We start from the raw sequence: 15,107 nt of genomic DNA on the forward strand, positions 1-15,107 counted from the left end.
GTAAAAATAATATTAAACCAATGAAAATTTAATTTTATCATACTCATATGAAGGAGAGTGCAGACAAAGGTGGAAAATGCTGAAGAGGAGAAAAGTGAAAGATGTTGTTTGGATGCCTTTTTATTATAAAAAAAGAGAGAGACAGAATTATCTTTTTGGAGATCTTTTATCTCTCTTTTCTTAGTATTTCTTGACTCTGCTTGTGACTCATTGGGCCATTGTTTTACTCAAAATTCATCTGATGTACTTTGATTCACCCAATCTTTGTTTTAAAAGGTTTCTAAAGTGTGGAATGATAAAGTCATTGCAAATATGTTGCTGAAGCTTACTGATTATCAGGCTGAATTCATTACATGAAATTCTGCACATTATCTGATTTTGTACAAATTTCACAGACCAAAGAACTGGTTCCTTTTCATGTCACCCCTTTTGCTCAGAATTCATTTTCTTAGCAATGGCCTTTTGTTGTTGCATCTGAAGGCATTTCAGTTCTTTTTTTGAAGAACACATTTTTACAGTCCTCTAGTAGTTTCTTTACATCATTATTGTTAACTTCCAAGTCCATGGTTTTGCCCACAAACACATTACCATACCAAAGAACTGGTTCCTTTTCATGTCACACCTTTTGCTCAGAATTCATTTTCTTAGCAATGGCCTTTTGTTGTTGCATCTGAAGGCATTTCTGTTCTTTTTTTGAAAACCACATTCTTACAGTCCTCTAGTAGTTTCTCTACATCATTACTGTTAACTTTCAAGTCCATGGTTTTGCCCACAAACACAATACCATAGATAACCAATAACTCCTCAGGGTCAAAGCCCTCAAAATCTCTGCGGGCAATACAAATACAGCCTGGCCATAATTTCCACTAGTCTAAAATCCTGTTCTTGTAAATCACTTGCTGCAAAGTTTTGTGAATAAGAGTTAAGGAACAGAAAATATTAAGATGTTTCGAGAAAGTTGTTACTTCTAAACAGAGTCGACACTAGGCATTTTCCAAACTAGGGCAATCTCCTTCAAGTCCTAAATTTTAGATCCTCCCTAAATTAAGAGTTTTGCATTTCCTAGCTGCTCGGTGATTCGTAAATTCTGAAAAATTTTTCTTTAAATCCTGCTCCCTAGTGTGGCTGCACTGGCTCTGTGTTTGCTTCTATATTATGAGTTTACTTTAATATCTTTGAAAATCAGTTGCTGCAAGCCCAAGTCTTTGAAAATCAACAAACTATTAGCCATCCAAAATAATTTCTTTTTTTTGGGGGGGGGGGTTCAGATAATAGATTGTTTGTGATGTGAGACATTCATGAACTGAAGTTTCATTGTACATGTCTCTATTACAGTACAGTACAAAGTCCAAAATCCAGATGTCCATTACCGTGGAGATTTTCACTTAAACATTCCGATTCTTAATTTCACTTAGGCACTAAATAAAATACCTCATTATGGAAAAACAATCATGTAAGCATAAATTTGTGAGATTAATAATTTGGCTCTGTAGTTGAGTATCTGCTTGGCATATATCTCAAACCAAACATTCACCTATTTTATATCCCTGACGGCGACCTGGCGATTCATTGTTTATTATATTTTGCTTTCATCACCGCATGTTTATCAATACGTGACCGCTTCAGTAATAACTCATGCAGTGATGTCTAAACTTTTTTTTATATCAGTAACTGAATAACAAGAGTATGGCAACCTTTTATGCTAACATTACGCTTGGCGATGATGATAGATTTTTAAATGCTCTAGGAAATGTTGACGAAGAAAAATTCAACAAAATTTCTTTTCGTATGCTAAAAATAGAATTTGTTAATGAAACTCATAGGCCAAAAGATTACATTTAATGCTATTTTAATTAAGAATAACTGATATGTTACTCACCATAAACCCAGAAACGGCGGCGGAATATGTCAGCACTGGACGGCAGAATTTAGGAAAGACAAAATTTTTGGAATTTGGGGAAACACCGAGCGGCAAAATTAAGGAATGAGAAGTTTTTTATGATTTAGGGAAAGCACCTGGGATTCAAAGTTTAGGTGCGCTGAAAGTTTAGAAATTAGGAAGGTGCTCTGTAGCAGAATTTAGGACCCGTAGAGATTGCACAAGGCGGTATCTAGCGCCATCCCTAGATAAAGCTTTAAATCTACGTGGGAGTTTATTTATTCAGGACTCAGATTAGTTTTAAGCATGTGCAAGAAATAAACGTATGTATAGTAAATAACTAATACAATTCAAATTCGGGCTTAATTTAGTATGCAGTAGGAGCAAGACAAAATTAAGTGAAACAACTTTGCTTTCGTCGCCAATCTTGACACACAGCCAATAATATATAAAGGATGCTATTATGCTAGGCTAAAATTATCTTTGCTGTTTCTAAGGCATTTCAGTTTGTTAAGTAATTAGGACTATTTAACTGTAAGATTACGTCATTTTTTCTCTTCTTGGCACCTTGCATGGCGCAGATGTTCATTACAGCAACCCTGTAAACGCTTACTCAGTTTTTTTTTTTTTTTTTAAATTGCTGTTGTTGTTAGTACTAAGTCATCGCTTGAAAGACGGCATGCATTTGATTAAAGTTGTCGAACAAAATATTTAGTACAGTCCACTTCTAGTTAATTTGAAATTGTTGTATAACAATGCACGCATCACATGAAGACTTTATGGTCCGTCGAGCCGGAGGTAAAAGATATCATTGCTAAAATTAACCTTTTAGGACATTTGGAATACTTTCGTTTGGTTGTATTATGCATAACCTCATATAGATTGTTTGGAATGCTTTCGTTTTCGTGTGGATTACGCAATTAAGGTTGGATACTGTGTCATCATTCATTTCTGGTGTTGCTGTCAAGAAATCTGCAATCACGGTAAGTGATAAATTATTTATTTGTTCATGATGAGTGAATTGAAAGCGATTAAAGCTAACAAAAAGAGTTTAAAATGCAGTATCAGAAAGTTTGAAAATAAGGTAAATTCTACAGTGGATGAAGCAGATATTTCCTTATTGGAGTTATACGAATCAAAAATATTAGAATTTAAAAAGGAATTAAGTAACACTTTCGATTCTTTATTTGTACATTGTGAGGAAAAGGACACTGACGAATTCATTAAGGAAAAGGAAAATGTAGTAGATAATCTTGATGAAATTCATTTGAAAATTAAAAGAAAAATTTCTGAGATCAGTTCTCAAAGGAATAGTTGTTCAAATGAAAACGGTTCGAGTAAAGACATAATTGTTTCGGATATAAAATTGCCTAAATTGTCTCTTCCAATATTTAGTGGGAAAATTGAAGAATGGATTGAATTTGAGGATTTATTTTGCACAGCTGTGCATAAAAACAGCAAATTAACCAATGCGCAAAAATTGAAATATTTAAAGAGTTCCTGTAAGGCAGACGCTTTAAATATTATTTAGTCCATTCTAATTTCAGATTCGAATTATGACATAGCATGGAATCTTTTGGTTGAGCGCTACTCCAACAAAAAAGACTTGATCAATTCTATCATAAAGAAATTAATTTCTATAACTCAAACGAGTGATTCTACTTCGTCGCTTTTAAAATTTATCGATAAAGTGCATGAATGTTTATGATCCTTGGAAGCATTGGAGCAAAAGGTGGAGGAATTTTCAGACACATTAATTGTTTATTTATTAGTTGAAAAGTTGGATAAAAATACTCGGTGTTGGTGGGAAAGATCACTTAAAAAAGACGAAATAGGAACAGTTAAACAACTGACATGTTTTTTGAAAGAACACGCTCGCACCCTATCACATTACAAACCTCCACATGGGGAATCGAAACATTCATTTAATACCAAAGCTCTTACATCACTTTCGGAAAATTCAAAAAATTGTCCTTTTTGTAAAGCTGATCATTTATTGTTGAAATGTGCACAATTCTTAAATGTAACAGTCAAGAAACGATTTGAATTTGTAAAGACAAAAAAACCGTGTTTCAATTGTTTATCTTCGGTCCACACAATCAAGAACTGTAAAAGTTCTAATACATCCAGAAAATGTCAGAAATTTCACAATTCGCTCTTACATTTTGATCGAAATGAAGAAAATTTCGATAGAGCAAATGGCACATCGAATCAAATCACACACAAGACTAATAAATTTAGCAGTAATCTTTCTCCAAATGCTGATACATTTACTCCAATGGCAAGCAGCCAAAAGGTTAGTGACACTAATGAAACCAACCAAGCAAAGTCCATTAATGGAACTGCACTGAATATTTCCAGTCCTTTTAATAAACAAGTTCTACTTTCAACTGCAATTATTTTCGTTAAAGGTGATGATGGGAAATTTATTTTGCTGAGAGCCTTGCTGGATTCCGGAAAATAATTTCATTACTAAAGAAGGTGCTGAGTTATTGAATTTGAAGAAAGGAAAAATAAACGCTTCTATTTCAGGTATCAATGGTACAGTTATGGGTGTTAAGGAAAAAGCTATAGCAACCATCGTTAACACTACTAGAGATTTTATTCGTACCTTACAATTTTTTGTTGTTCCAAAAATAACTCGTGAAACGGCTGCTAGATATATAAACATTCCTGATGTTAAGCAGTTGCAACTCATTGGTTTAGCTGATCCAGAGTTTTATAAACCTGGTCAAATACATGTTTTATTATCTAACGAAATATTTTTTGATTTACTGGGAACAAATAGAATAAATATGCAAGACCTGATTCTCCATCAGTCAGTTTTTGGATACATCGTTAGCGGGTCAGTACACATGCGGCAGCAAGGCAGTGTTGATAATTATTGTGGGTTTGTGGAAAATGTGGATCATTTATCTGACAACATGAGAAGGTTTTGGGAGATTGAAGGTATTAATGAAGCAAAAAAAGTGAAAAGTCAGGAAGAGGAATTTTGTGAACAGCACTTTCTTCGTACACACAGGAGGCAAGATGATGGCAGATATGTAGTGGAAATGCCAATTACGGAGGAAGGACTTAGCCTTTTAGGCGAATCGAGAGAAAACACTAGCAAAAGACTGAATTATCTACTTAAAATGCTTCACTGGCAATCCCGCAATGAAACACTTATACGAAGACTTCATTAAGGAATATAATAAATTAGGCCATTCTGAAGAAATTGATGAAGGGGATACCTCGAGTTTCTCATATTATCTTCCTCACCATCGGGTTTTCAGGCCCAAGAAACCTAGCACTAAACTTAGGGTAGTGTTCAATGCCACTGCTCCTATGACTACTGGAATTTCGTTAAACGATATTCTACTGAATGGAGGGTTAGTTCAAGACAAACTATTTGATATTATTTGCAGATTTCGAACGCATAAAATTGCCTTCACAGCAGACATTGTAAAAATGTATCGTCAGATTTTGATTAAAGAACATCAAAGCAGGGTTGCCACTCAAACAGGAGAATGAAATTCCCTGACTTTTCCAGGTTTTCCAGGTATGTTTCGAGAAAATTCCAGTCTATCCGCGTAATGTACATTGACTGTGCCAAGAGGTAAATTAATTATGGTATTACTTGTACTGTGTAGCAAATTCACTTAATTATTCAATAAATCTCAGAGGACATTTATTCTTAATTATTCTTGGTACGCTTTGTTTGATAATTTTGTTTACTTTTCCACTTAAGAAACTTAATAAAATTTAAGATATATACATTGGATAACAATTGTACGTTTTATTTAATTATTACTCATGATCATCACCAGTTCAACATGAGGCTAATCCAGTTCTTATAAATCACAACGCAATGTTAAAAGTTAGGTTAGATTTTAGGTAAATTTAATTTGTGTGAGGTGTCTTCTTAAAAGGCACCTTAACACTTGAAAACACAAATATAATTATAATAGGAGTTGTTTTCTCCACTAAAGATTGAGATTAGAATCTTCCCAATCTGGAATAAAATAGGCTTTTTTTTCGCAGACATTCTGCAGCTAAATGAAAGAAAGAAATCTATTTAATGATATTTTTTTACTAAATTGAGGTATTTTATATTTATTTCGCAGCATACATAAGGAAAAAATATGTCCATTAAATTTCGTGATGTCATCATACTGCTAGAATTAATTTCAGGATTATGCCAGAGAAAATTTCTTGAAATTTGAAAATATTTACTAATGATAAATAAATTTAGAGGGAAGAAGCAACATTAAATGATATGAATAACATAAAAATAAGATAATTGCTTAAAAATTGAATTAGAATAATCAACGATATTTTAGCGAATATAGTTATATTACATGGTTAGCCTAGATGACCGATTACTATTTTTTTTTTTTTACTGCAAAATGACAAGGTATTTATTAAAAAGAAAAGAAAAAAAAAAAGATTTTGCGGTAAAATCCTAGTATACGGTACGGCCTTCGCACGATTTTGAAAAATGTCGCCAAGAACAAAATGACCCGTTTACTGCTCATCATCATGTCGCCAAATCCCGCTGTACCACACATGGAGATTATTCTAACCAAAGAACGTCTATGTAAAGAAGAAAAGGTTCCATACATGTAAATGCCATAACGCGGCTAGAAAGCGGAGGGAAAATTTGCCAAGGGATTTGGCGACCGAACCTGGCGGCCAGAATTTTCGTAGCTTCCCCCCCTCAAAATAACTCATCCATGAATTAATTTACTTGCGCCAAAAGATATTTTCTTTTCCTTTAGATTAGAGTTTAAAGAAATTTTAAACGATATTCATTTTATGAATTCTTGATAACGTGACCTTCAAACTTCGACACCGGTTTCGAGCTTTGGCGACATGTATATCGCACACGCACAGCTGTTTCCCTCTATGATGGAATGGAGCCACGTCTGTTGCAGAGAGGTTTTCTTTCTTTACAATACATATTTTTTGATTCTAACCTTCATCGTACCGTATACTAGGATTAAACCCATTTTGTTTTATACGAGAACAGGTACTTTCTTTAGCTCATGCACTGCACATGCGATTTTCGAGGTTACTGGAAACCAAAAGTTGCGGGAAACTTGATTTGCCTTTCTAAAAGACAATCAAATTGGAGCTACAAAAATTGGATCTATGCCAGCTGCCCGAATGACACTCGTGTGATACACAATTTGCCAAAAAAGTGATCTCTTCCGACGTCGACGCAAAACTCGCCTTTTTTGGCGGGATCATTGTATGAAATTCCCTGACTTTTCCCCAAATTTTTTGGTCAATTTCCGAATTCCCTGACTTTTTCCGGTTTTCCAGGTAGCGTGGCAACCCTGTCAAAGAGATTTATTACGCATCTTATGGAAGAGTAGTGAAGAAGAACCAGTTAAGGTCTATAGACTGAAGACTATAACTTACGGTACTTCCAACGCACCATATCTAGCAACACGCATACTTAATCAATTAGCAGAGGACGAGAAAAACAATTTTTTGTTAGCAGCACCAATAGTACAAAGGGATTTTTATGTCGATGACGTACTCTAATAGAGGCTAAAGAAATACAGTCGCAATTGATTAACCCATTATCACGTGGAGGAATGCGTCTGCACAGATGGTGTGCTAATCATCCTGATCTTTTGCAGCTTACGGAGGGACAAGAGGAATATTCTTTCAGTAATTTCGATGACGATCAGAGCATCAAAACTTTAGGATTATTATGAAATCCAAAGATAGATTGTTTTTTGTACAAATCAACGATCAAGGAACCAACTACTTACACAAAGAGAAAAGTGTTGTCTGATATTGCTCGCATTTATGATCCATTAGGACTGCTTGGTCCAGAGATAACAAAAGCAAAAATCTTCATCCAAAGACTTTGGTTATTGATTGGAATGATCCGCTACCCAAAAGGATAATAAAGGAGTGGCAACTTTTTATTGATTCAATGCAATCTATCAACAATTTACAAGCTGGTAGATATGTTTTACAGGACAGTTTTTCTGAGATACAAATTCATGGATTTTCAGATGCATCAGAACATGCATATGGAGTAGCCATCTATTTACGCTGCAGAAGTGACAATAATTTATCTTCACATTTGCTTTGCAGCAAGTCCAGAGTAGCTCCTCTAAAACCGTTGACAGTACCTCGACTGGAACTCTGCACAGCTGTACTGTTAGCACAGCTTGTTACAAAGGTGGTGCCTTTACTGAAATTGGACATCGGTAAAATATATCTGTGGTGTGACTCGACTATAGTGTTAGCATGGCTTCAGAATCCTCCGCACGTATTAAAAACTTTTGTTGCTAATCGAGTGTTGCAGATCCAAGAGCTAACACAGACATGCCAGTGGAATTATGTGCGTTCAAAGGAGAACCCAGCAGACCTTATTTCCCGATGACTGAATTTTGACAAGCTGCATGATGCTGATCTGTGGTGGAAAGGTCCTCCATTCTTGAGTGAAGGTGTCATACCTAACAAGAACATTGACTTTGAACAATTAGAAAAAACAGAGACATTTTCTAATGAACTGAGAAAAAGAACTGACATTGCTTGTTTATGCACTTTGCCTTCAAAATTTATAGATAATGTCCTAGATATCACTAACAATTACTTTTTTATTACGTATTGTTAGTTATATTTTCAGGTTCATTTGGAACTCTAGGTGTGCAAAACAGAAAGGAGCACAGAGAAGAACAAGAGGGGTAAGTTCAAAGGAGTTAAATGAGGCAGAATCCTTTTGAGTAAGAGAGGTTCAAAAATGTAGTTTTTATTTAGATTACAACTCCCTCGCACAAGGTAAACCCATTAATAATAAAAGTCATTTACTTTCTTTGAACCCTTTTTTGGATGCAAATAATGTAATGAGTGTAGGAGGCCGATTACAAGGGGCCAATGTAATGTTTTCACAAAAACATCAAATAATTTTGCCTGTTAAATGCAAACTAACTAAGCTGATTGCTGAACATCATCATCAGAAATATTTACACGTAGGTTGACAAGCATTATCATGTTTTATGAGACAGAGATTTTGGCCATTACAAGGTAGGAATTTAACTAGAAAGATTACCCATGAATGTATAATTTGTAGTAAAAATAAACCAGTCACTATCGAACAAATTATGGGGTCATCACCTGAAGAGCGCATAAATCCGAGCTCACCCTTTAATCATGTCGGCACCGATTTTTGCGGTCCATTTTTTATTAGGGACAAGGGACAGAAGAAAGGAACTCTTCATAAGGTATATTTAGCTCTTTTCATTTGCCTTATAACAAAGGCAGTGCATCTCGATCTAGTAAGTGACGTCACCACTGACGCATTTACTGCCACCTTAAAAAGATTTATTGCTAGGTGCGGAAAATGCTCCATCATTTTCTCAGACAACGCGAAAAACTTTGTTGGCGCAAATGCCGAATTGCAAAGAATTAACAATTTAATTAGAAATCCTGACAAAAAATTAGCAGATTATTTAAGTGAAGAAGGAATAGTATGGAAGTTTATTCCCCCAAGGACACCTAACTTTGGTAGACTATGGGAATCTGGAATAAAATCCGTGAAATATCACTTAAAGCAGATTGTACGTAATGCAAGGTTGACTTTCGAGGAGTTATTAACTGTAGTAACTCAGATAGAGTCTGTTTAAAATTCTCGCCCTTATCTTCCAATGTGAATGATTTAGAGGCCTTAAACACCCGGCCATTTTCTCATTGGAAGACCCATGAATGCTATAGTAGAACCCAAATTAATTGATATACCTGAAAACAGACTTTCAAGATGGAAACGAACTACCAGATTTGTCCAGTTGATATGGAATCGTTGGCATAGGGACTATTTAAACACACTACAACAGTGTTCAAAATGGAAGGTAGAACAAACGAATATTAAAATAGGTATGCTAGTACTAGTTAACGAGGATGAGCTTCCTGTCTGTAGATGGGTGTTAGGGCGCATTACAAGACTTTTTCCTGGAATTGACGGTAAGGTTAGAGTAGTAGAAATACACACAGCAAAGGGCATCATTAAACGTGGAATTACAAAAATTGCAATTTTACCCCAAGAAGAAGCTTCCTAAGTTAGTTAAGTGTTAGCTTATTATTATACAACTTGTATTGTGTATAAAATTTTGTATTGAAAATTGAATATTATTATATTGAATTAAGAGATGTTATTCGTATTGCTTTATGGTATAAGGTTCTAATAGTACAATTTTGTAGGTTATTATGAGTATTATCGCACGAAATTATTGAAGTAACCCTTCAATGCCGGGGGGTAAGTTAAGTCATTAGGATTATTTAACTGTAAGATTACGTCATTTTTTCTCTTCATCGCGCAGATGTTCTAATTACAGCAACCCTGTAAACGCTTACTCAGCTTTTTTTTTTTTTTAATTGCTGTTGTTGTTAGTAGTAAGTCATCGCTGGAAAGACGGCATACATTTGATTAAAGTTGTCAAAAATATTTAGTACAGTCCACTTCTAGTTAATTTGAAATTGCTGTATAACAATGCACGCATCGCATGAACACAGTTAATGTAGCAGACTGTGCTGCTCCCTAATCTTCTAATTTGATCCAGCTTATTATTTTGTGCAAACTGTTATTACGGCAATTTTATAAAAATTAAGCTTGAACTTTCGATTATGTCGAAAAGAGTTTCCTATTCTGAGGCTGCCTAAGGATTTACAAAGCGAAACCATGTTTCGATGTCCAGTAAACAAAAAGTGGAGTTGCTGCAAAAAATAGATAAAGGCATATTTGTCTCAAAATTATGCGAGGAGTACGGCATTAGAAAGTCGACTGTATACGACATAAGAAAAAAGGAACTTTTCGAATTTTTGTGGAAGCAATTTAATCAACTTACATTGAAAGAAATATTTAATAAAGTAAACAAATAATTATTACGCTTTTGGTTTTGTAAATTTTGATACCCTTCAGATCATAATTGTTCTTTATTTCATAAATTACGAAATCATATTTTTAATTGTGTAATTTCTGCATGCCATTTTACCAGATTTAAATTGATGATCTAATGTCTGGAAAAATCCCAAATCCGGAATCGCCTGATGAGTCTGGATTTTGGATTTTGGACTTTGGATTTTTGGAAAGTCCTGATGAGTCCGGATTTTGGACTTTGTACTGTATATAGATCAAAGGTGACAGCTAAATTTTACAAAACCACACAGAAGAATGCTTTTCAAAATTGATAATTTTCATGCGACTTGACTGTTACAAAATTCAAAAGGAATAAGTTAAATGTTATGGAAGCCATCAAGATTGGTCTAGTTCCTAACCTAAGTACATGGTTAATCCAGTACATGAATATTAATATGGTTTGCTGGATCTGCGTGAATGAGAAGAATGTAAACGAACTGTTGGAATCTTCGAGAAACAGAAACATAAGGAAGTCCAAAGGGAAAGTTCTGGGGCAAAGGTAGAGAACATAAAGAGACCAATGCCTATCAAGAAATTTTTGAATAAGTAGAGATTGAGGCCACAGCTAAGAAGATGCCTCTCAGTTAGTTTGAAGTGAATAGAATAGCAAACTGTTCAAAGACAACGTCATACACTACTAAAGAACTATCCTCTAGAAGGGGAAGAAGCAAAATACTTCAGACAACTTCCTACAATCTAGGCTCCATGCCCAACACCAAGAAAAAAACAATGTAGATACACAAGATCAGGGACAGCTGAGTTTTTCACCTCTAGTGGAAGAATGGATGCATGCTGTTCTATAGCACAGAGGTCTCAATATTTTTGTCATCTATTTCAAAATACAAGGGAACACAGATAAATAATAGTTTACGTATATCCTTTTTACAAAAAGTAAACTGGCATAATTAATTAAGTTTACATAAAAGCATTGTGAAGATCTAATTATTGTTTGTGATGTCTGCCTATCTGTTATTGGAGACTGTTAGAGCAATTTTATAAAAGTAAGCTTGAACTTTCGATTATGTCAAATAGAACTTCCGATATATATTTACTAATATGTAAAGAATATACAAAGCGAAAGTATCTTTTGGAGTCCATTAAACAAAAAGTGGAATTGCTGCAAAAAATGGATAAAGGCATATGCTTTGTTTATCTAAACTTTAACGTTTGTTTATCTAAACTTTGTTTATCTTTAGCAGCGGTGTGCAATGAATTGGAAGTTGATCTGTCAGCACTATCCTTATCTTAAGGGCAGATGTTTGTATTTTATTTGACTTATAATTGCTTACTCAATGTAGTATTTCATGTTGATGTACTCAGTCTTTGATATGATTTAAATCAAATGCCTCATCATTATAATTCACTTCGGATAGCGAAGAAAGTGACAGAGGTTATTGAAAACGAAAAAATTTGGATTGACAAATTAAACAGCGGAACTTTGTAACTGAACAAGAAATTATGTCTGTTTATAGAATTAAAGAGAATGTACTATCACATAAAAAACGAAGCAACTTAAACAACTTACATTGAAAGAAATGTTTAAAAAAATAAACAAATAAATATTAAGCTTTTTTTTGTAAATTTTGATACCCTTTAGATCATAATTGTTCTTTATTTCGTAAATTACGGTTTCATATTTTTAATTTTATAATTTCTGCATGCCATTTTACCAGATTTAAACTGATGATCTATAATCCGGAATCGCCGAAGTCCCGACGAGTCCGGATTAACGACTTTTGACTGTACTTCTTTATATAGCAGATGGCTAATTAATATGCTACATTAGGAAAGAGAGAGAATTTTTCAAGAATATTGCAGCTATACTTCATCTAAGAATCTTATTTTGTAGCACATGCTATTTTTCAGTGAATTAACAGTATTAAATCTGAAAGTTCTCGTTCAATATTTTAGTTAAAAAACTTACATCAGTTGAAAACAAGCTCAAAATCTATTAGATTCATTTTACACTCAAAAAAGTTTTTACTTATAAAATTTCATTACCATGATTGCTTCTATAATGTCCATATTCAGAACCTGACCTTTTTTCACCATTTTCATTATTCATCCTATTTTTACAAAGAAAATAAAATGTTTTACATACTTGATATCTCACAAAAGCAGAAAAGCTACACATAGAGAATATATATTTGCAAAGTATACATTTATTATCAATTTTAATACAGTACAAAGTCCGTAATCTGGATCTCAGAGCCACAAACATTTTTTGTATGCTTTACGCATGCGTGTTTAATGTATAATGAACGGTATAAGCTAGGCTAAAATTATCTTTACTGATTCTAAGGCATTTCAGTTAATGTTGCAGATTGCGCTGTTCCTTAATCTTCTAATTGGATCTGGCTTATTATTTTTTGCAGACTGTTAGAGCAATTTTTGAAAATTAAGCTTGAACTTTCGATTATGTCAAAAAGAGTTTCCAATTCTGGAGCTGCCAAAGGATCTACAAAGCGAAAGCATGTTTTGATGTCCATCAAACAAAAAGTGGAATTGCTAGTTATTGGATTTTGTAAAGAAGATGGAGAATGTGAAGAAGCAATAGTAAATGAAGATGATATAACTGAAGTTTTTCATTGCGACGACAATGCCCCGATCATCAATCAATGAACGGATACTTAAAAATCTGTAGTATGGTTTTAGATCCAGAAATCTGTAGTATCGTTCTAGATCCAGAAAATACCACTTCCAATAGTGAAGAAAGTGGCAGAGAGGTTATTGAAAACGAAAAAAATTTCGATTGACAAGTTAGTTGGTATTCTCGACACAGCAATTGCAGGATTTGAACAGTGGAACTTTGTAACTGAACAAGAAATTATGTCTGTTTATAGAATTAAAAATATTAGCACAAAAAAACGAAGCAACTTAAACAACTTACATTGAAAGAAATGTTTAATAAAGTAAACAAATAAATATTAAGCATTGTTTTTTAAAATTTTGATACCCTTTAGATCATAATTGCTCTTTATTTCATAAATTATGGTTTCATATTTTTAATTGTATAATTTCTGCATGCCATCTTAACAGATTTAAATTGATGATCAATCTATAATCCGGAAAAAACCCTAATCCGAAATTGCCGAAGTCCCGACGAGTCCGGATTATGGACTTTGTACTGTACTTAAAATGGCACTTCTGAAAACAATTCTTCACTTCTGTGAGTATATTAATAGAATTTCCTTAAAAATGAAAAATAATGCATATTTATTAAATAAAGGTTACTGAAACTACCTTTCAGAAAAGAACTCTTTTCATAAATCATCAATTTACATAAAACGAATAGAAAGAAATTAAACATTTATCAATTAACAGGCAGGTTGACAAGGTCCAGATAATAGTTAATGTTTTGCCATCATGTGATTTAGTAGCTAAGTATAAATGTGCAACTTCTGTCCATTCAGTGTGCTTACTATTCAAAATCTATGCCAATCTAAAATTCCCCCTCCCTTTTACACTCTGTTCTTTTTCAATTAGCCATCATACTGGAGGAGGGAAGTTATTGCATACATTTATATATTAGTATAGTAACAATTGTTTTCTATGACTTCTGTCCATCTTTTAAGGAAAAGTTTCAACCTCCTTTTGGAAGAAATTCTTTTGGTTTTGCCACAAACTATTCAAACAGCACATTCTTAACTTATTGTTGCGAAATTCGTACATATGTAGCGAATTTTAGTGAAATTGTAGTATTTATTGTATAATGTAACACCAGTGGCGCATATAAGAGAGGGGTCCAGCCTTGATTTTTTTTCACTTGATTATAATCCTATGTATATAGTACGTTAAATCATTATAAACAAAGGTAACAATTTCAGTTCTAATAAATGAAAAAAAGTCTTGAGGATTTTAAAATTAATGCCGATTGTATTTTTAAAGAAATATATGACAAAGCTGAAAAATTATTGAAAAGGTTCAGAAAGAAATAATGCAGACTAGGAAATGCTAAGGTTTCATGCGGCAAAATACTCTGGTTATCATAATAATGTCCCAGCTGCTAATGCCAAAGAAAAGAATCATGCCTAATGAACGTTTAAATGGCCTTGCACTGCTGAATTCAAGCAACATCACCATCACTCCTGATGAAGTTATAAATGAAATCGCAAAAAATCAAGAAAACTAAATTTTATTCTGTGAGTATTTGTAAGCCTATAGAAGTAGACTGGTGACTGAAAATGAAAACACTCTAATCATCATGTTTTTAGCTTTGTAATTACAGATTAAAGTGGGATTTTTCTTCATCTATAACTTGGTTCTTTTATAATGATGAATTTGCTTTGCTGTTTTTATTTTTGAATTATG

The 15,107-nt window shown here is 33.6% G+C and overlaps 1 protein-coding gene across 2 annotated transcripts in view; it reads right to left on the reverse strand.

The window, feature by feature from the left end:
- Nucleotides 1-15,107, reverse strand: part of LOC118199540 (uncharacterized) — a 148,494-nt gene that overhangs the window by 83,421 nt on the left and 49,966 nt on the right. For both annotated transcript variants that reach the window (XM_085823781.1, XM_085823780.1), the window contains exon 5: nt 12,798-12,862. In XM_085823781.1, coding sequence (XP_085679907.1) covers nt 12,798-12,862 — 65 coding nt within the window. The remainder of the gene's footprint in view (nt 1-12,797; nt 12,863-15,107) is intronic.

This window comes from Stegodyphus dumicola, chromosome 9, assembly GCF_044657685.1.
Source record: "Stegodyphus dumicola isolate Sdum_Otavi_A_Nest chromosome 9, ASM4465768v1".
In the NCBI taxonomy this organism is placed as follows: domain Eukaryota; kingdom Metazoa; phylum Arthropoda; class Arachnida; order Araneae; family Eresidae; genus Stegodyphus; species Stegodyphus dumicola.